We start from the raw sequence: 23,467 nt of genomic DNA, 5'->3' as shown, positions 1-23,467 counted from the left end.
AACCTTCATCTAAGTTGGATTAGTTGGAAGTCAACTGTTCATAGTTAAAGAGTCTTCAAGGTGGGGAGATAAATCACCAGCAAGTAGTAAGACTAGGCATCAATAAAAAAATATTTCCATTAAATATAACTGTGTTTTCTTCTTGTTATTTAAAAAATAATACATTAACAATAAAACAATCTAAATGGTATTTAAGATATTTATCTTTTCAAACAAATCAGTTTTCTGGCAGTAATAGGAAAATTTTATCAAATTTTCCCTGGACAGTAAATTGTTTCGCCAAATACTATAAAGTGTTTCCTTGTAGGAGAACTAAAATATCAGTGGTCTGTCTAGGTTTGTATGAAAAGTACTTACTTTGTGAAAATTTAGACATAATTTGTGAAAATAAGAATTATATTAAAAATAGAACACAAAAATATGGTAAATTTTTACATATTTTTCCCCATAAATTAAAATACAAATTTATGTAAATGAAAAAATTGAAACTTTGAAAATAAAACATGACAGGAGTTACAAGAGAAACAAAAAATATAATCAGAAAACTATATTTTATTAATATTTAATCTATTTGCATGTATAAATGAATGCCTGTCCGTTATGTGTCTTTTATAGACTGCCAAATCATCCAAACAGCAATATGGTATGCAAAAAATTTGAAGCACAAAGAAAGCCCATTGAGCGAAAACGTCAACATCATTGAGTGAAAATCGAAATGAAATTTTTCAATTGGTCAGGCGTTATCCATTATTTTATAATTAACTTTAGACAATTTAATTATCCAAATACTTTAAAGATAACATCAACGATATTTATTAGCTTATTACATTATTTGATTAATAAGAAAAGGAAATTTATTATACTACTTTAATATTTAATTATTTATATTTGCTCTATCAGATACCTTCAACATTAACGTGAGAGCATAAATAGACAACGTCACCATATAAGTATTCCTAAAGTTATCTCAGACAGTGTTCTTATTTTGTTTATACCAACTCTTTTAAAACGTGTTTCTGTAAAAGTGAATGATTTAAAATCAACACTAATTGAAATTTAAAAAAAAAATACTTAGATAAAAAAAAATATAAGTATTTTAAAAAATATATGAAAAAAATATGAGTATTTAAAAAAATATAAGTATTTAAAGGTAATTCGTTCATTCATTTAGGAGAAACATGAAAAATTGACACGCTATTATTGACGCCAATGATTGTTAATTAATTTAGGTAATACATGCATAGTGAAATAAAAGAAATAAACCATGTACCTACTATAAGACAAAATCAATGAAGTAAAGGTATTCATACGTTTTGAGAAACTATAAAAAATTGCCATACTATTATTGACAACAATGATGCTTAATCACTGTTAATAATGCGTATTAGCTGAAATAAAAAAATAATTTATCAGCTAAATAGTATATTAATATTTTAATGAATTGGAATTTAAAGAAATCTTTTCTTCATCACTACTTATAAATATTTTAAACAGTAAATCAAAGATCAGAAAGAGAAATAGTCATGCTCCTAAGTCCTTATCAAGGTCTCATAAGAAGTTTATTTGTTTTTAAAATTCCGGGTTTAGTTGGCTGCTATTGATAAATGTATTTCGCACACAACTCAAATGTTAAAAGGTATAATAAATCCCAAATATACTAATATACAGGGACAGCAGCCAAATTTTTCAGAAAATAGTAAGAAAAATAGGAGGGCTTTTTAAAAAAAATAGGAAAAAATAGGAGTATTGAAGAAGAAAAAAAAAAAAAACATTTTTAAGTAATTTTCATGAGAAGTAAAAAAAAAACCTTTCCACAAAACTAATATAAATCTTAAAAACACTAATTAAAAAAAAAAATTGTGGATCAAATTATTCTATATAGAATTCTCCAAGTGTAACATAATACAAATATTTTAGCTTTCCACTCTTTTCATTGAGATTTTAGCAATATAATTATGAGACACGTATATCAAAATCTTGTTCCTCCTTAAGCTGGGCAGTTTTATCTCTCTCCTTCACTCAAATTACACTCCACTCATATTACACTCCACATTCCAATAAGACACAGAAACAGAGGCACTGAAAAAGAATTTATGTTCTGCCACGCTTTGCCCCCCTACACACCCCATTCAAAAGGAAGAAAATGAAAAACAGGTGCAGTTTCAATACTTGACCTTGAGCCTGAGTTCCGTTACCCCATTCAAAAAGCAGGAAATGAAAAATAGGTGCAGTTTCAATACTTGACCTTGAGTCTGAATTCCGTTGCTTGACTTACGCCGTGTTTTAAGCGAGAATGGCAAAAATGGGAGATGAATTTAAAAATATAAGAAAAAGTAGGAAATAACAGGAAAAAAAGGTGGGGTGCCGAAATAATAGGAAAAGTAGGAAAAATAGGAGGTCTGCGGTCCCTGAATATAGGTATCGAGTATTATATTGACATATTTTCCGATTATTAAAACTACACCAACACTAAGCAGCTTTAATATCAATATTGTGGAAATAAGTCTTTCACTCACGGCCCCTCGAAAGGGCTATATACAAAATTTTGACTATGATCAGCTGGTAGCTAATAGTGTTTTTCGAATTCTTTTGCCAAGAAAAATGAAAAAAGTCACAATTTAAAAGGCAGAACTATAATTAACTTTAAGAGCATGGTAGACAACGTCAACAAAAATTCTTTACCAAGCTCAGTCCATAACAGATATTCATAACAAAAAGATTTAACAAATATTTTTCTGCATGACAATATGTGATACCTCAGTCGTGGGGATATAGAATTCAGGGCAATAGCTATTTCTTTGCATTTCTCATAACTAGTAGATGGTAACTGCCAGTGTACATTCAATGTTTGATAACACGGAGATACTTTAACCTGAAAAATAAATGCATTGATATTACCATTTTGGAAACACACATACAAGGTGTTAAAATCACTTTTAATACATAATTAAGGAATCATTGGCACATAATTAAGAAATCATTGGCATTTGAAAAAAAAAAATAGTAATAACATCTCATAAAGAGTCACAAATTAATTTTCAAGGGAGGAAAAAAAACAGTTTCGAACTCTCACCCACTACATAGCTGATATCAGAAAGAGCAAAGGAGGGATTGAAATTATAAAAACAGCTTATTTTTTTATTTAGATTGGAATGTGTTACGAACTGCCTTAAGTTTTAGCCCAAAAATAGTTGTAGATGATTTTAATTACTTGTTTGTCTTTACACCCTTTGAAAAATCCCTTCAAAATTTGATCTGAACTAAACCCCCCTCTGAAAAAAAAAATAACACACAAGGTAGGATTTATATATAAGCAGAATAGGTTGCAGCTTAGAGCCCCAAATATCTTTTTTCTTTCCTTTTGCATTGCTCAGAGTCGCTCAAAATAAATTCAATAGCCAAGTAACATTAGCAAATACTATTAATTTAATCTTCAATAATCACGGATAAAAAAATGATATTCTGATAATTAGTTTAGAGATTGCAAGTGATTTTGGTGAAACTAGTTTTGAAATTTTTGAAACAATGACTAAAAAAGAATTTCATGAACAGATTAAGCATTGGTTTGATGAAGAAAATTGCTGTTGACACAAAACAGTGACTTGGTAAGTGTTATAGAAACTTTTCACCTGGGAAATCAACTATTATTGAGTAATACACTGCATTTATACATGGACACTTATGATGCTGAACGCTCTGGCAGTCGTTAAATCAGCATTGTTCTAGAAAATATAAAAAAGTTTGACAAAATACTTTTTCCTAAAATTTTATTTTTGTATCCTGTAAGAAACGATAAATTCATATTTTTGTGCTGATTTTTTAATATAATTTTAAATTTTTCACAAATTATGTCTACATTTACACAAAATAGGTACCTCTCAAAAAAACCTAGACAGACCCCTGATATTTTAAGCAAACATGACTAAATATGCGAGGTGCCCTTCATTAATCTACTTGCTGTGTGAGTGGCCCTTCACTCAAAAAGGTTGTGCACGCCGACGTATAAAGCGTCAACATCATAAAGGGAGCATATAAAATATTGGTTAAGACATGACTCTCAGGATGCATAATTTTCTAGTGCAGTAAATAAACAGCGCCAACAGATTTATAGAGATAAAATTAAAACCGAAGATTAAACATATTGGTAAAACCCCACGAGAGGTCACTGTGAGCCCAAGTAATAAGCAGAGATCTTACAGACCCGGAAGTGTCAACATACAAATTCATATTTGAAACTAAATAATTGTTTTTTGTTAAACAGATGTCAGTGATGGGTTGATGTTCTGAACTCTTGAAAAACCACTGAACCCCGCGATACTAATGGATGAACCTACTGATTAATGAATTTGAACACACACATACATAGAGCAAATATTCCTTTTCTCCTTTATTCTTAGATGAAGGAGAAAATTAGCATAATACTAAGTATCAAATTACTTTGTAACTTTTCCTTAAAGCAGATGTTTGACTAGTTCTAATTAGAAGCCTCGATTGTTTAAATATAATTCTTCTCGGATTGAAATCCCCAGTTTTGTCTACCAATAGATAAAATAATATAAATTAAAAGCCTTGATTGTTTAATTAAAAGCTTTGATAGTTTAATTAAAAACCTTGATAGTTCTAAGTAAAAGCCTAAATTGTTTAAATATAATTCTATTTTGGTTCGAAATTATCTGTTTTGTCGACCAATAGATTAAATAATACAAATGTGAATATTAATAGGTAGATAAAGAAGTTGAAATTTTATATCTTAAATAGAACTCTCGATTATAATATAAAGAGACCCAGAAGGATGGAAGTCCTAAAGATCCACAATTTCCAAAGTATAACAGAATCACTGATCTTATATATTTAGTAAACTGAATGATATGAAAGGGAAAAGTAACTCACCTTTTACATAAAATTCAAATACCATTTTTTGCTGAAAATATGCATAAAAAATTAAGTAACAAAATAGGAAAAGAAGAAGAAAAAGATTAAGCACATAGCGGAGCTTAAAATTTATTATTAATCCAGTACTTAGATCATAATTTTAATTACAAATTGTCAGGATTAGAATTAATCATGGAATACAGCTATAAAGAATTATGATAAGCAATAATTATGATCAGAGTAAACATTATTTTATTCCCTGTGGCAGAATTTTTTGGGCATTCTGCGACAAACCTCTCTAGCGCTAATATCTTTCGCAAGATACTTTTAATAATAACTAATGCATATGTTATTAATGACATTTAAAGTAACAGGAATGTTGTATTCACAAAGAAAAACCTATTAGGGTATAATAAAATTGTACTGTCCCATAGTGTGGGAGTTTAGGAAATAACACTCTTATATTTAACAAGCACTATTCATTAATTTTTTACAACATTTAGAATACAGAAGATGCGTTTTAACGCAACACTAACAGGTGAGGAAAACTAAACTGAAACTTTTAGAGGGAAAGTCCCAATTCGATTGCGTAGGCGTGATAGTATGTAAACATAGCCTCGAACGGCTAAATTCATGACAAAAATTTTATGTATTTTTTTAAAAATTAATATGTAATATTTTTTATATTCTAATATCTAGGCAATATTGTCCCATTTTGTAAAAGAAATATCACACTAATTATTTCTTTTTTGGCATTTTGTAAATCATCATCACATAAAAAAATAATTATATTAATTAAAAATCATAAAATCAGTGAAAGAAATGAAAACCAAAATTAAAAAATCACAAGTATTCTTCCCCTTTGAAAGGAAAAAAAAAAAATCTTTAAAAATTTCTGCAGAAAGAAAATTTTTTGTTTCAACGTTCTTTATTTTTCATTTTTCTCAAATAAGAATCGAAAAATTACGAACAATTCTTTCCCGTCCGATGTGCGAAAAAAGCATCTTTTAAGTATAATTTTAAAGAAAGAGAACCAAAATTTTTTACTTTCTAAAGAAAAATTCTTTCTGCAAGAACTCTGTAACGTTTCTGTGACAATGTCGCTGTGATTTTGCCACAATTCTTTTCTAACAGAAATAGTGTATTTTAAAACTAGAAAAGAATAGTATTATAAGTCTAGCAAATAGAAAAACAGTGCAATGTCCTTAGAAATACCATTTATGTGTAATATTAACTGGATAATTTACCCAAATGCTATAGATATTTCTCTGATTAAAAAAATTATTTGAAGTATTAACCGCATTTTTTGTATCTATAATTGAAAAATGCTGTTAAAAGTTTCTTGCATTCCACCACTAGATGGTCCATGCAGCGGATGGGCAAAGCTATTTGGAACAGGTAATGATACATCTTTGTTTTTCTCATTGTTAAAAATTAAGAAATAAAACATTATTAATTGTAAAAACTTTATTTAAAAAAAGATATATATTGTAGTTAACAAAAGTAAAGGCTAATTTGATGTACATATCTATATTACAATAAATAAAAAGGGGGGGGGAGCTGGAGAGTTCGAAACTTGTATAAAAGGATTTAGAAATGAGTACCAACTTTTTATCTTTATTATCAATCAACTTGGAAAGCATAGAGCGACGTTTATTCTTTCTGCCAGCAAGTATTTGTCCATAACCAGCATACGCCCTTAATTGATTTGGGCGAATATTATATAGCAGTCTACTAAACTTTATCATTTCAAACTCGTCAAAACTAACTTATATAAAAAAATCACAAAACAGATCAATTTAGTTACTATAGTTTATGTATTATGAAAGTATTACGAACTGTGTGTTGAGTATTGAGTATAGTAAAGTGCGGCATGCTCACTGCTTTCGCTTATAGCACTGCGTTTCAATAGGTAAGGCTTAATTTAGTCTATCAAGATTTATTTGAGCTCTGAGGCTCTTCTTCAAATGCAACATGCTACCACGGCATCCAACAAGGAAGTTTTTATTGTATAGTATTGAGTATTGAGTATAGTCAAGTGCTGCGAGCTCTCTGCTTATCGCTTATAGCTCTGCGTTTAATTATTGTTTAGTACCAATATTTTGAAACTAGAGACCCTCCACCAAAACCCAAGTTGTTCAATTGAAAATGGTAGTAGAAGACAATATTCGCTTTAATCTAACTCACGTGATTTCGACATTATTTTAAATTTAACTCATTCACAAAATGGGTAGAAATAAGCAAAACATTACAGTTTTAATGGTCTACTATATCCTCTAGCGAGTTTCTAGAAACATTACAGGTTGTCGGCATATTATTTAACTAATTGCCCCTCTTTTAATACCTTTTATAATCTTAGAATTTTTAAAGCATTTGTAGTTGTAATAGGATACATTGGCGTGAAATGTTAAACTATCTTTTTAAAGATTATTAATAATGATACCACATAAGTAATTATTTTCCCTTTCTTCGAGCTCTTCGTAAACCTACTTTAGATTCTTCTTTGTTATCATCTGATTAAATAAATTTAAGGTATTTCGTGTACAAAAAATTCGGACGTTCTAAGGTATTTCGTGTACAAATTTCCTTTACAATAAAGTGTTAGGTACAGCTGTCATTAGTTGTTTGAGATCTTACTATTTGACTGCTCTCATATGTAGAAAAAGTAAAATCAGTTCTTTCCATGGTTGTCAAGGTTTTGATATGCGTCAGTTTTTGATTGTTTTAACCATTTATAAAGCCGTTCTTGCTAATAAGGTATAAATAGTGTAAATATTATCATTTATATTTAAAATGGTACATTGTAGGTGTGTTAAAAGTTTAAAATACGAATATATCTATACAAATTAAGGGATTCAATTAATCATTTAAATAATCACGTTTTGACGCCCTCAATTTATGCCAAAATTGTGAATCCATTTTTATTGTATTTTTGGCAGTTATTAGCATTGATTTTCTTGTACTTTTTAGATATTCCAATATGCCGGCCAGGTGGCCGAGTGGTTACCGCGCCTGACTGTGAAGCCATTGGCTGCGGGTTCGAATCCCCCCTTGGGCATGGATGTTTCTCTCTCTCTTTGTGCTGTCCTCTGTTGTGTGTGATGTGTGAATGTGGCCCACCCTATAAACGGGTTTGTGGCAGTGCGGCGTGGGCAACGTTGCTCCCCTCCGTGTTTTTGGTTCACAGGTGCCCACTGGGTAACGCTAAATGAGTAACAATTCCGGCATCTTCACTGGCAAAGATTCAAATTCAAAGCTTGCCATTAATCAAAAAAAAAAAGATATTCCAATATATTTCAGGCTATATGGGAAATTCGAATTGCGCATTTGATTATTTAGGGTGACCCGGGGTAATTCACGAACTACATTTACTTAATAATAATTTTTTGTTTAATCTAACAAAATAAGTATCTTTTAAACTGCTTTCTGTCCTACATCCAAACATCTTTTTCTGTTACTGCCGTGGTAGAGATAAACCCCCTCTCGTTCATGTGGGGTGAGTACATTTTTTAATTGTGTTATTCAGGGTGCTTAGCATGTTTGAAAAGTGCTTAAAGGTGCTTATTTTTCTTGTAATTTTTAAAAGCCCTTAAAGGTGCTTTTTTTCCGGTGTTTGTAAGAAGTGCTTAATTTTCTATCTTTTAAAAGAAATTTTTTTCCTTGCCGTGTAAATTTAAATTCTAAATCTTCATGCAAAAAATGCGTGATTTCCACAATTTTCTCTGCAATATTTATCAGAAACTAGTTATTTTATCACAATCATTTAAAGTTTTTTAAAAGTTTTTGAATTTTATGTTTATATATTAAGAACTTTAAACAGTTGAAAACTTTTTTATTAGTACACAGATCCTAATTATGATTTTTCTTTTGGAAAGTGATAAAAAATATTTTTTGAGCACTTAAAAAGTACTTAAAAGGTACTTATTTTGTGTTGAAAAATATGGCTAAGCACCCTATTATTACAGTTTGATCTCCTTTTTAAAAAAGACTTATTTACAGTCTTTTCTTTTCCCCTGATTCTAGTTAGTAACAAAAGCCTTGTATTTGAAGGCAATACTGTTTAATATAGCATCTGCATCTTATTTTACAACTCAGTTTTTTTCTTACTAAAAAAAAATAGATAAATTTTCTGCACTGTCTAAAATTTCTTAAAATGTGAAGATACCATATTTTTGTAAACATTGCTAGTTACATATTCAGCCTATACTTTTGACTAATTCTCACTGATTGATTATTAAGATAAATCTAAATAATCTCAGACACAGCAGTGTTCCAAATTGTCACGACCGAGTATTACTCAGGGTAATACTTTTTTATTTTACTGCATCATATTGTTATACCGGAAAATATGTTGTGAGAAGTTTAATTTGGCTTCATCTCTTTGTTTAACCCGATTCTATCTAGGGAAAGTTAATTTATAACAATAGATGGCTGCACTTTACTGAAGGTTTCAAAGGTTTTATTTTCTTTTTTTTCTGTAAAATGGCATCTAGTTCTTTGAATCGTTATAGAGATGATTTATATTTGCATGTAATTCAAAGTATTAATTTTTAACTACTAAGTATATTTGATTTTGTACTAAACATTTAATTTTTGCGATGAAAAAAAAGTTTGATAATTTATGTACCCAAATCATTAAAATAACTTATAAGTTAAAAGGTTGAAGAAAAGTTGTGTGAAACTGCTGGTGTATTGGATTGTGTAGTTGATTAATTGAGCTGCAAGTTCTGAAATTGTTTATTCTTTATTTTTCACCCTGATATCATGAATTACTCCTTACATGAATAAAACTTTTGGTCTCAATGTATTCCTTAAATCAGTATGTATTAATATTTTTTTGAATTGCCTTTTTGATTTGCAGTCGCTTTTACTGCTTAAAATAACTAACAGAAAACCAGTTTATTTATTTTTGTGAAAGTTAAGAAATTCCCGATTTCAACCAACAACTAGTTTTAAAGGGACCAATTTAGCAAAGTTGTGTCTATTTAGAAGCAACACAACTTTACATAGCTTGACAGTTTGCTTAGCTAGAAGTTGCTAGAAGCTGGCTTGAAGTTGCTGTTGCTAGAAACAAAAGTTTGAAGTGGTACCTACGAAAATTAAAATAATGGGCAGTTTTTCACAAAATATCTATTTTATTAATTAAAAAAAAATAAAGATTGTTTATTGTTTACAGCTGTATTACTTTGCTGAATATTGTTTACAGCTGTATTACTTTGTTTAAATTTTATTCAGGGAACTTTATGAAAGAAAGGAGAAAGTCATGGCTGACAGTGAAGTGGTCCTAAATACACCAGGTGGTCATTTAGCAAATGTAAATAATAGTGGTTCAAAAACTTTTTACATATCGGAGGGCACCTGAAAATGATCCCTGCAATCAACTAGTTGTTGCTGATATATGTATCATATTAACAAGTAAGGTAATTTATCCTTGCTTCTTCTATTGTCTCTTTTTAATGAGCTTCCAATATCAGTTTAAACACATTGTTAAAAAATTTTTAATAATAGCTTTTTATTGTGTTAAAAAGTTTTTTTTTTCCTGCGGATTTATTTTAAAATATTTAGAAGGTAATGCCATGAAAGGTCTTCAAAGAAATGGTGGATTGTTTGTTCAGACCTCTAAAATCTGTTTCAAACTAACATTAAGGCTGCATTTTTAAAAGCTCATTCACAATGTTTTTTTTTTTTTTTTTTTTTTTGCTAATAACAATTTTTTTACTATTTTTTAAATTTTTTTAAAATTGCTGCTGTGAGTATGCAACAGCTATTCTTGACTGTTAGGTTAAGTTTGATCTATCTTTTGCCAGCTTCATCTATGCTTATTCTGAATATAAAAGAAAGCATCAATATTGAGAAAAGCCACAGTTTTGGGAAAATGAAAAGTATTTATGCTCTAATTTTTTACTATTTAAATACTTCAATGCTGCATTCCCTTAGCTCATAAAATTTGCAAAATATGAGAGTAAGGCATTTGTTTGGATAATTTTTATCTGGGTGGGAAAATGACACTAAATTGGCAATTTTTAAAAAGTATGCCAACTTTTAAAATATTTAAGTTATTTGTCTGTTCTAGAGCCTTTTTAATTTTTCAAGTGTGAGACACTTAAAGTTTGACTTTTTTGTTTTGTTTTATTTGGGGGGGAGGAGTTTAAAAAAAAAAACATTTGCCAGTTAAAAAATGATTGCTTGACTAGCTGACCATTGTGGTCAATAGACTGTAACAGAATGGTATACTAATTTAGTTTGGTGTTTTTTTCCTGTGTTGCTCTCATAAAATAACATACTTATTCATGATTGTGAATGTTATATATTCTCTTTAGTTAATAATATTAATTCACTTTAATAACTTTTTTTTGATTAATATTTAATATAATGATCTAGAGTAAATGTTAAATTTTTTATAATTATAAAATTTTGCTTTATATAATGCTAAATTTCATTGCCTCATTTGCAGTTTTTATTATTAGTTTATAAAATGTGCCTATGTAGTTTATTAAATTTATTTTATTCAATAAATGAATAAGTGTTAGATGGTGTATTTTTAATTTTTATTTATCTATTTTTGATTTAATAGATGCTTGTGAGTGAATCTGAAAATATGTACATACTCATGAAATCTTTTTGTTATTAGGCCAGTGACTATTTTTCTACTATTGCCATAATTTTCTTTTTTTAATAATAACAATGAAGATTTGATGTATTTATCTATCTAGCATTTTCTTTGGTATTAGGTTGAGTTAATAATAACTTCTGCATAGAAAATTGAAAGTGCATGCTAATAGAGGTGAATTCTGTCAAAAGGGTATACTTGAACCTTTTTCAAAATCCAATTAATTAAAAATTATGTCTTTTAATAGTTTTAATATATCTATTTTATTATTCTTTCCCAATAATGTCATCCAATTATATTTTCTATAACTTTTTATTTAAAATTTTTCAGTAGTATTGTTGAATTTGTAAAAATATCTCTTAAACTTTGAGAATATAATCCACAAGGAATGCCTACAAAGATAGATGAATGAAGGCATTAAGCTAGTAAAAGAAACATGAAAACAAAATAACAAGCAACCTTAAAAAGCAACACCAATTACCCACTCAGCACTTATGATAGTCTTTGATTTATGGTGGCTCAGGGGGTAGAGTGTTTGCCTCCCAATCAGATAACCGTATTCGAATCTCAGCAACAGCTGGTCAATGCGAATTCTGCACCCGGCTCGCACCAACCATAGTGCCCACATAAAATATCCTCAGTGGTAGCCAGATCATGGGTTAGAGTCCCTTTCCCGTCAGGTTAACCATGGGAGGTTTTATGGCTTTCCTGCCCATGGAACGCAAATGCGGGTTAGTTTCATCTAAAAGTCCTCCACGAAGGCAAATTTCTCCCAATCCTGGTCCCCTTGTCTTCTGAATTGGGTTCAAAATTACAATGATACTTAGTTGAATATTAGTAGCAGTAAACCTAAAAATTGGGTTGGCTATTCGTCAACGGTTATAAATTTAAAATAAAATCTTTGATTAAGTTGCTATAATGGGTCTGTGTGTACCTCTTTTTGGTTTGATTGAGGCACTGATGCCACACCTCTTTCCTTGTGTTGGATAAAATTGGGACAGATCCTTTGCTTACCAAAATCTTTGTAAATGAACTGCCATTTTTAATTCTGAATCTTCTCATAGGCAGTCGTTCAACAGCATCAGTCGCTAATGCTTGATATTAATGATTGTCACATATGCTTTATATATAATGGTATGCCACACAAGTTTATTGCCAAATCGAATTTCCTTTGTCATTATATTCCTAGCGTGGTTTATTTCCCTTCCTGTAAACATTTAAACCAATTAAAAACAATTTTTCTATTATTAGACATCATTTTCGTGCACCTGGACCAACATTGCATAATCTACATTTTCTGAGGCTGTTAACCAATAAATGAAAATGTTTTCATATTTATTCACTGTTAATTTCAATTTTATGTTAGATTTCTCGAACAAGCAGGTCAACCACTCTAGGCTAATCTAATCTTTGCTTTTAGCCATTCCCCACAGATATAATCCTGCATCTTAAGTTATGTTGCTTTACTTTATTTCTAAACCATCCACCAAACCATTTAGACTCAACCTGTATTAAAAAAACATACTAAGAAACCATGTTGTGAATATTAATGTGTGTATAAATTGAAATTAGTACATTTTATCAGAATTTCCATAATTTAAATTGAAGTAAATTCGAATTATTTATGTTTTAATGCCATGAGAACATTAATGTTGTAAAAGAATAAATTTTTTATTTTTCCTCCTAAATATGTATGTTTAACATTAAAAAAAATTTTAAAAATTTAATTATTTTTTAGAATGAAAATCCACCTCATGCATTTTGTAAAATCAACAGAAATTTAAATAAAGGAGTGGTAAGTATCCTTTTTTTTCTCCAATGGTATGAAATACTATATGATATATGTTAACTACTACTTTTAATAAGTTATTACTTTTTAGTGACTTGTGATTGAAATTATCTTCATAACTTACCTTTCAGAATATTTGCTTTCTTGGCCCTAAAGCATACTTGTCATCTTTTTATTTAGTTTATTTCTCTTTTTTTCCCTTCCTTTTTAACATAATTTATAAGATTCTTTTTTTTTTTTCTTTTTTTTTTTGTTACCTTGCCAGGATTGCGACTCCATGTTGAAAATAAGGAAAACCTGGAAAATACAGGGAATTTAAAAATCATCTAAATTAATGGGAAAAATGCAGTTTTTTTTTTTTTTTTTTTTTTTACAAACTCGGAATTTTGTTTCTTATTTTCGTCTTTTGAAAAATTTCAACCACTCAAAAGTGATCTATGAGATATTTAAGGATGATATTTTAGCTATACTAAACTATTTAAATTACTTATAGCATTATTTAAGTATGTTCATCTGTTCTTTTTTTTTCTTCTTAAGTTTTTTAGCAATTAATACTAGTGTAATAGCCCAAAATAGCTCACACAAAAGCACAGTAATTGTTGTGTTGCTTCTTAATATATTGTGTATAATATGTACACAGAAAACACAGGGAATTTTGTTTTTCCTTCCAGATTTGAGTGTTAACCCTGCTTGCTCAGTTAGCACAACGTATAGCTGTGATGTTGGTACTCAGCACAATTTATAGCTGATTTTAAACAATATGCATGTTAAAAAACTGAAACATTCAATTAGTTCTATATTTATAATTATTTTTCATATGTTTTCTCCTTCTATGCTGTTTTTGGATAGAAAGAGTCCATTATAATAGTAAACACCATTTTCAAATGCTCATTATATTTTTAAGAAATTTGACCTAACAAGTAGAGATTTTTTTTTTCTGAATTCATGAAAGTATTTGTTTAAATAATTTATGTTGAAAAATAAAACGCTATTTACAAATAAAATGTTTCAACTGTACAAAATATGTAGAGGTGAAAATCTTTGATCGTTTTGCAGATTGCTTTGGTTTGTTGATTAAATTTTAATTCTTAATTAAATTCTTATTTTGCAGTTAATTGAAACTTAATTAAACATTTTGATGAAATGGCTTATCTATATTTTTATTTAAAAATATCAATATTACAATTAAAATAGTTAAGATCTTATGCTTTAAAATCAATAAATATTTTTTTCTGTTAAGTATTTTCATCAATATGTTTTAAAGATCCAGTTTATTTTTAAATTGAGAAAAGTATAACTGTTTTCTGTGAAATCACTCCGTATTTTTCTTAAGTTATCTTACAAACTGCTCTGAAGTATGGTATTTTGCTAAAAGTTACAGGGAACTGGGATAAGATTCAGATTTCAAATCAGCCTGAAAAAGAAGTTATTGACCGAGAAAAATTGAAGACTTAGATTTTTTTTTTTTTTTTTTTTTTTTTTTGAAGTATGACTTGGTAGCATGATTTGAAGTATGATTTTGGTATACTTGAAGTATGATTTTGGATTTTGATTTATTTTTGGTAAAGCTCTGAAATTTTTCGAAAGGTTTGAAGGTGATTAGCCATAAATAGTCGTATGTTTGAAATTCTATAAAATATTAAGAATTATTTAAACCCAAGAGAGTGATTTGAAGATGTTTTATGTATGTTTTTCATAATGATGCATAATGCTATCATAGAATGTGTAACGGATAATGATTTTATATCGATAATGATGCATATAACTTTATATGTTTAATACTTTAAAGATTTTGTTGGCATTGTTTCTTTTTTTTTTTTTATCTGCAGTTATTATTCTTGAGTGTTTTTTTTAACTAACACATCGTATAGCCGTGTGCATTATTTTTTAGAATTGTGCATTTGGATAATGAGAATATTTTCTCTGAAGTTAAATATGAATTCTGTATTAGGTCTTTTAAGATGGTAAACAATTTATTATTTTTACCTATAAAATATGTTAAATAATACTTTCATAAACTGTAACACAAAATACAAAATTTTTATTGCACATTTATTTAATAGCTTGTGAGTTCATAAATTGTTCACTCTACTATTTTTTATGTGTGATCTGTTTTTAATACTTTCTAACATTTTTAATTTGTAAAAAGGCAATCCAAATGCAGCTTTTGATTTTTAAAAAATGTGCTATAATCTGGAAGATTCTGTATATTTCACATTTTGCTGCTCTTTCTTAATAAATTAATCACAGCTTTTAGTCAATTAACAATTGCTTGAATTTATCTCTGTTCATTTGTTTGTGTAACATCGCTTTTTAGATTGAAACAGTTTTTATATGTATTATAAATAATAACAAACATATCAAAATATGGAGTACCATGGAAACAATAACGTCATCCCAAGTAACAAGTTTTTTCTTTACAAACATTTTTGAAATGCATGTTTTTAAAACATGTTTGTAAAACATATTTTTTACTAAAATTGTAGATACAGTAGAGAACCGTTTATCTGGTATCCAGATAACTGGGAAAAAATTTGCTAGGTTATCCCGCCATTTTAAACTAGAACGATAATGAAAAAAAGTGGAAATTTGACTCATCCTTGAAGTTGAGTAGAGGAAAATGTGGGGAAGGGGGAAATTTTTCTCCCTGTTTGCCCAGAGAAATGCCATTTCTTCTGTGACCTTGAAGATCTTTAGATCAAGAGGGGGCAGGGAAGTGAGGAACGTTTTATTTTCTCAGAATCGTTCTTCTGATAAGCTGCTGTCAATCAAACTCAGAGGAGTGGTATGCTGATTTCGTTTTCTCTTTGAATTAGGTGGGGGTGGGGAAAATGCATTGCACATGCATATCAGTGAACAGAAGATGAAAGAGAAATAAAAAGTAAAAATTTGTTTATCTACTTAGGATAGATTAACAAAACAATATTTTTCTTTTGAATACATTCTGATTCTTTAGAAGTGCGGTATCATTTGCAAGTTTTTCTTGATGTGGAATCACATCTGCTTTCATTAAAAATCGTGTTTTTATTAAAAAAATAAATAAAAGGAGACTTGTTTATTAATTTAAACATACGATTATTTTATGAAGCAGATTGCAGTTTTCTTTTTCTGATTCCACTACGTTTGAGTTTTTTATTTCATTTCAGGATAAATTTCGTACTCAATAAATTAATTCTTTTTATTCATAAATTTTATCATTAGGTTATTTTTTAAATTCCTTTGATCTTGCCTTGTTCCAGGTTTTAATATTTATGTTAGTGCCTTTTTTAACTATCGTTTCGTTTTAATTTTCAAATGTTGTTTTTATTTAGATTATAAGTTTTCCTTTTATTTTTGTCCCCCCCCCCTGTATTATTAGGTATGAAATATATTGCGTTTTTTAATCATTGATTTTGTTTATATTAGTTAATTTAGGAATTTTAATTATTTAAAAAAAATAAATATGAGAATTTTGTATTTCTTAAACTTGTTTTTCTTGTCTAAACTTGCAAATTTTTTTATTCTTTGAAAAAATTTTTCTTTTTAACTTAAGGACAGCTTTTATTTTTTCTCTTACTTTAAAATGTGTTACACTTTTTCCTTGTCTTTGGATTCGATAAAACATCGATTAACGACACTTTTTGATCAATCCAAAAAACCGGGAAATTCAGATATCCTGAATAGCGATGGTTACGAACATTGCGGATAATTTAGTTCTCTACTGTAGTAGTTATTATTTAGGTTATTGAGACAGAGATTTTTTATTATTGAAAATCTCTTTTGATTTAGACTGAAAATATGATTTTTTATATTTAAATGCTTAAACATATATGGTATTAATATATAAAAGTACTTTTGAAGTATTGAAGATTTGATGCTAAGAGGCATTTTTTCTCTTTTGAGTTTAGATTTCTTTCAATAAACTAACTCTCATATTTGTGTGTAGATATTATTTCGTAAAGTGTAATTTTTTATCCTTAAACTAATACAAAATAATAAAATTCTTTTTTTTTTTTTAATAGCTTGGTTCAGGCATCCATTTATGCTATAAAAAATCCATGAATCGGCCAGATCTATATTGTTATAAACCTGGTAAGTTTTCATTTATAGTTAGTATTTTATTGCCACACTAGTAGAATTCACCAAGCAGAACTTGCACATGGCTGTTTAAAATGAATCAGATCAGTTCTGTGAATAAGATGTTTTTTTTTTTTTTTTTTGCAGATTATAAAACTGAAGTGAGGTTTTTCATTCAACATAATTTATGTGTTCCAGTGCATTTTGTTTAAGTATAATTACAATATCAAAAAAAGTTTTTTAATCTACTGTATTAAATAAAGTTTATTTAGCAATATTATTTTAATCAAAACATTTATCCTGATTTTATATGATAATCATGAGAGCTCATAAGTTGCAATTGATTTATGACTAGAGCAATCAGTTTCATAACTTCTAATTTTATTCCATTTTTTTTCATCTACATTTCAATCATGTACCATTTTTAAACTGAACATTATGATTCATTGCATTTCCATAAAATTTTGTCAACTTTCTTAAAATTTCTGCCTAGTGAACTGTTTCGCATGCACAAAATAATACATTGCAAGTTTTATCACACATTTTAGTGAAAATCTATCTCAAGGAAGAGAGATTCATCAAATGTGACTTGATATCCTGAAGGGTCATCATCAGGATATCAAATGTATCACTATGTGAATCATCAGGATATCAAATTATTTGATTATTTGTTTAACTTAAAAATTTTTTTCTTCGTATTGTTCTCCTAGCTCTAAAAACTAGAAACAGATTTTTGAGTTTTCCACAAATGTGCAGAATTCCACTTTTTCTCTGACTTTTCGCAAATCAAAATCTTATAATCGGACAAAATGTTGAAACTTTTGTTAAATCACGTTAACAAGAGGTGTACATACGTGTGATTCTTCCTGCAATTCTACCCTTTTGGTTCGTAGAATTTTTGTTAGATAAATAAATGCTAAAAGGGGTTTTATCTATATTTTGATTGATTAAATAACATAAAGGTTATATGTTCGATTTTAGTCAGTCTTTCAAGAAGACGATCTCGTGCAATCAACTTACGTCGGTAACGCCTTGGTCTGCGGGGATACCGGCCAATGGCCAACTGTAACGTCTCTAACAGTAATGCATTTTTAAAAATTAAAAATTTTATATGATTGGAAAAACTTTTGATAACGTAAGGCATTTCTTTTAAACTGTGTTCAAATGGGTCAAGGAGACCAGGGAAAACCTGGAATTATCAGGCAATTTTTTACAAAGACCTGGAATATTCCCATATAATGCCTAGAAAATAACCAGTATTAAAATTGTCAGTAACAGTAATCAGTTATTGAGATTCAAGTTAAATAATTCTAACATCTATTACAATTATTTGTTGTAAAACTTTCAAATTTTAGTCAAACAGAAATGTTCCCTTTGTTCATTTAATAATAATCTTTTACATAGAAAATCTAATATTTCACATTATAAATAAAAGAATCAAAGTTTTCTGCTGAACGTAGGGCTCAATTTTCATTTGAATTTACTAGGGAATTTTTTTTCTGAAATTTAGTGGGAACCCTGTTTAAGCATTCTCAAAATATGAACAACATTACAAAATTTATTTTTAAAAATTTAAAAAAAATAAATTAAGTATGAAATAAAGTAATTTTTGGAATTTTACAAAATACAAAAAATAATCCCATGTTTATTTTAAAATATTATAACAAAACGCACATGGGGTGCATTGTAGAAGAAAAGAGCAATCTGGTGTCTACTGACTGACAATTTTTTAGTGTTATATTTTATCACCCTGTGACCGATTAGCAACCGTTATTCCGCTACGCTATTTCATTTACTGTAGCATTTTTTTTTAAGTAGTTTGTTGAACTGTTCCTTATTTCTGAGTTTTTCTTGCAATTAAAATCTGTATAGTTATCCTAATATAGATCATACATGAGCATAGTGATTGTGTATTCCCTCTTAATATATTGTTTATAATATGTAGCAGGGAATTTTTTGTTCAGATTTGAGTGGCAATCCTTACTCGGTCTTTATTAGTTTTCTGTAGATTTTTAAAATATGTTGAAAATAAACATATCTAAGCTTAAAATCCATAATGATAAATTGGTATTGAAAACATTTTTCTTTTAATTGTATGTCTTAAAATTCTTAACAATAATTTGAACAATATTCAATAATTTAAACCAGTGATTCCCAAAGTGGTCTATATCGACCCCCAGGATTTGATGACAACCTGCAAGGGGTCCATGTCGAGTAAAAAATAATTGGGGGTCAACGATAGTGGATCTCATATGCGCAGGTAGTGACTTTTAATTTTGCCATTTCATGAACGGAATAATCAACATACAGTGATAGTACTTAATTACTTACATTATATTACCTTATAATATAAAAGCATATATCTATCTACATTCTGCATAATTTATAAAAGTAGCTATGAAGTAAAAATTTTATGAAAATTTAAGTTATTAGGATTATTTTTTGATGTATGAAACTCAATTATTATAAACTAACAGTTGCCTGCAGCTCTGCCTGCGTATGTATTTATTTTCTCTGCATGTAAGATTTTATTTTATAACAAAAAAGTATATTTCTGTGGTAAATTGTAGTCTAACCTGTGTTAACTCTTTAGCTAGCTAGACTGCTAACTTTATCTACGCACAAGATCATGGAGATTTGCTGCCTTTTTTTTTACATGAAAACGTAATAAACAGACCGACAATACCCTACTACGGTTTTGTATACAAACTTATTTCCGCAAGCATATTGTTGTATTATAATATTTGTAGCGGAGTACGGGTTATATAGTGGAATTATTTTATTCCATTTATATATTAAATTAGATTGAGTTTAATTAATAAATGTATAAAATAGCATGTTTTTTTCCACAATATACTTCACTACAGCTAGAAATTTAAATATTTACTGTGAGTAGCACTGTACCAGCTATCAAAAATACATTACAAAATTAAGTTGATGAATTTACAAAAAAATGAATATCAGGAAAGCAGGGGGTCTATCCAAAATGGAAAAACATGGCAAGGGGTCTGCGAAACAAAAAGGTTCAGGAACCTCCGGTTTAAACAATATTTCACTAGTATAAAATAATCCTTTTTTCTTGAATAATATCTAATTTCATGCTTGAAGTTCCTTTCCCATCAGTACAAAGACCGAGGATTTTAATTCAAGTATGCCATAATTTTATAGGTTTAGTTTATACTGTTGTCTAAATATCTCATTTATCCTAACTAATCTAATTTTGACGTATCTTATTTATGTCATCTAAGAAATTGATTAAATCCGATAATGATTTGGATATGTTTGTATAAGGAAAAGTAACTGAATATAAAATTTAAAGACTCATTACTTTAAAAAAAAAATCCCTTCTAGTGAAGGCAAATTAATGATCATGTTGTATTTTCCCTCTCGCTTTCTGATTATACTATTATGCTTGCCCAACAGGGAGATACACAGCTGCCACTTACGTATGTGCAAATAGAATTTAGTTTTGGTGTCTCATTGAAATATGTTTGATCAATATTCAGGTAATCATCTCTATGTACAAAAAAAATATCGTAAGAGCTACCACCTACTCCAACGCCGCTATTTTGTGTTTTAACTTAATGTTGCATTTTGCTTTGCTACCCAAAAACTATAACACTTAGAAACTTAAATTACTAAGGCATTTAGAAGACTGTTCAGGAATTATGATGGTATAAAAAAATTTACATTCTATTATTTGTTCAAGAATTATTAACTGTTAAACTTGTTGTAAAAAATACCATACAGGCCTCTCTACAGTCCTTAAGAATTCAACTACTGAGTTGAAATTTGGCATGCTGAAAGGGCCACATTTGTATATGAACTTAACACAGAGTTTTTTTTTTCTAAAATTCCAATTTGATTAAAAGGCATTGCAATTTTAAGTGCATTTTTTTTCAAATTCTTTCTCTACTTCCCATGTTTTTGTTGTTGATTTACCTTAAATTATACTGTGTTGCCTAACATCTATAAGACTTAGAAACTTAAAATTACGAAAGTGTGAAGAATAGTACACAAAATGTTCTAAAGAATTAGGTATATATGATTCGATTGTTAGTTTAAGAATTATTAACTGTTAAACTTGTAGTAAAAAAAAGAAGGAAAAAAAAAGACATGTTCGTTAATCTACTATCTGTAAAGCGTAACTACAGAGGTAAAATTTAATTAGCTAGTTGTACCATTTTATACTTTGATTTATTCTCAGCCTTTTTAAAAATTTGCATTTGTTCAAAAGCTATTGCAAACTTAAGTCCGTTTTTTTTCAGCTTATTTTTCTTTAAATATCGACTATTTATCCATTATTGTAAAAAAAAAATTTATTTAAAAATTCTTGCTAGAGTCAAATCAATCTGACGTAGCAAAAGAAAAAAAGAGTTTGTGTGTTGCCCATTATAAATCTTAACATTTATAGTGACATTTTTTAAAAATAAAATTCAATGCAGAGTTTTCTATTTTAGTTATAGGACAAGTAAAATTACTTCTCATTTATTTACATGTTAACAAAATATTCTGTGTTTTTGTGGAAAATATTGATGTTTAAGAAATAAAAATCAATTATAAGGGTTGGAAAGCGGACATTCCCAGTATATTAAATTTGTTAAGTGTAATCTCTCTAGGTATCTTAAATATAAAAAAATTATTTATTTTAAATGTATGTAAAATAAAATAAACTTATTTTTAGTAAATGAAAAGTTTTTTTTTTTTTTTTTAAGGAAAAGTTTTTTTTTAAAGAAGTATTAATTTAACGGGGGAAGAAAGCTTTATTTCAAACCCAAAGCTTTCGTTGTTTTTCTGGAGAGCATATTTGTAAAGAAAGCACATTTTATGTCATCTTTAATTAAACAATCAACCTCGTAAGTGTCCCAGTTATTATTATCATTCGAAAAATTGAGAATATATATATGTTTAAAAGAAAGTTTTTTTCTGAGTTCAATTAAAACTTTTTCACTCCAAAAATACTTGGACTAACATAATCTTACCATTTAATAAGTTATAAATCTCAATATTTATAGTAAAATTTTTAAAAAGGAAAAAGAAAACTTAGTAGATAATTATAAGTACTATTCCCAATTTTAGTTGTTATATATTTTGTCCACAAGTAAAGCAAAGCCTCCTAATATATTAAATTTGTTAAGTGTAATCTCTTTTGATATTTTAAAAAAATATATATTTATTTTAAATGTATGTAAAAAAACAACTTATCTGTGTAGAAGAAAAGTTTTTTTAAATTAAAGAAGTATTAATTTAAAGTGGAAAAAAAGAAGTGCATCACCTTTATTTCAAACCAAAAGCTTCAATTTTTTTTCACTGGAGAACATATTCGTAAAGAAAGCACATTTGATTAAACAATAATCTTCGTAAGTGTCCTAGTTTTTTTCCTTTAAAAACAAAAACAAAAAAAAATTTATGAAAAAAAAATAGTTCTTTCTGAATTCAATTAGAGCCTTTTTCCACTCCAGAAATACTCGGACTATCTCTTAGTACATTTATCCACTGATATTCCTACATTTATTGATTTTTCAAAAGAAAATCAATTAAAATAATAAGAAGATAAAAAGTTAATAAGTAAAAGATCCTTTTGCAATAAATTTCTAACTAACTCCCTGGCATTACAGTCCATGTTGGACCATGGTCTCACTAACAATTTTCCTCCAAAGTCTCCTGTCTTTAGCTCTTTGTTTCCAGTTTTGGACTTTTAGAGTCTTAAGGTCTTTTTCTACCTCGTAACCATCGCTTGGCCGGTCTTCCTCTTTTCCTCTGGCACTGCCCCTTGAATATTTTCTTAATGCCTCTGTTTTCCTCCATTCTTTCAAGGTGTCCTAGCCATTGACTTCTCTTTGCTTTTACGTAATTTATTATACCTCTTTCTTTAAATGGTCTTGCAATTTCAAAATTGTATCGCCTTCTCCACAGATCACCCTCTTTGACCGGTCCAAAAATAGTTCTAAGAATTTTTCTTTCCCAGGTAATCAGCATTTTTTCTTGTTTCAGGGTTGGAGTCCATGTCTCTGATCCACAGATAAAGGTTGGTCTGATTATAGTTTTATAAACCTGAAGCCTCGTTATTACTTTTGATGTTAGCAATCTCTTAAATGCAAAATAACTGTGATTTCTAGCATTTAGTCTTTGCTTAATCT

General features: G+C 28.5%; 2 protein-coding genes across 29 annotated transcripts in view; one reads left to right on the top strand and one right to left on the bottom strand.

The window, feature by feature from the left end:
• The window catches only part of LOC147812737 (GPI-anchor transamidase component PIGS-like), a 31,004-nt gene extending 24,053 nt beyond the window's left edge, over positions 1-6,951 (bottom strand). For 3 of the 17 annotated variants that reach the window (XM_087158704.1, XM_087158714.1, XM_087158718.1), the window contains exons 1-4: positions 6,481-6,924; positions 2,757-2,872; positions 1,271-1,388; positions 4-92 (exon numbers count right to left, since the gene is read on the bottom strand). Coding sequence is in view for 6 of the 17 variants with exons in the window: in XM_087158718.1 (XP_087014844.1) it covers positions 4-9 (6 nt within the window). In the remaining 11 variants the exon portion in view is untranslated. The other 14 variants (XM_087158703.1, XM_087158712.1, XM_087158717.1 and 11 more) reach the window with 8 other exon arrangements.
• A 111-nt stretch (positions 6,952-7,062) lies between these two features.
• Positions 7,063-23,467, top strand: part of LOC147812736 (DENN domain-containing protein Crag-like) — a 28,395-nt gene continuing 11,990 nt past the window's right edge. The window contains exons 1-5 of one of the 12 annotated variants that reach the window (XR_015432394.1): positions 7,181-7,404; positions 7,439-7,629; positions 10,108-10,287; positions 13,221-13,277; positions 17,273-17,342. Coding sequence is in view for 1 of the 12 variants with exons in the window: in XM_087158697.1 (XP_087014823.1) it covers positions 7,576-7,629; positions 13,221-13,277; positions 17,273-17,342; positions 17,475-17,539 (246 nt within the window). In the remaining 11 variants the exon portion in view is untranslated. The other 11 variants (XR_015432389.1, XM_087158697.1, XR_015432390.1 and 8 more) reach the window with 11 other exon arrangements.

This window comes from Parasteatoda tepidariorum, chromosome 3 (genome assembly GCF_982258835.1).
Source record: "Parasteatoda tepidariorum strain Cologne lab strain chromosome 3, Ptep-v5.0, whole genome shotgun sequence".
Lineage (NCBI taxonomy): Eukaryota > Metazoa > Arthropoda > Arachnida > Araneae > Theridiidae > Parasteatoda > Parasteatoda tepidariorum.
This window is presented reverse-complemented; position numbering and strand designations above follow the sequence as displayed.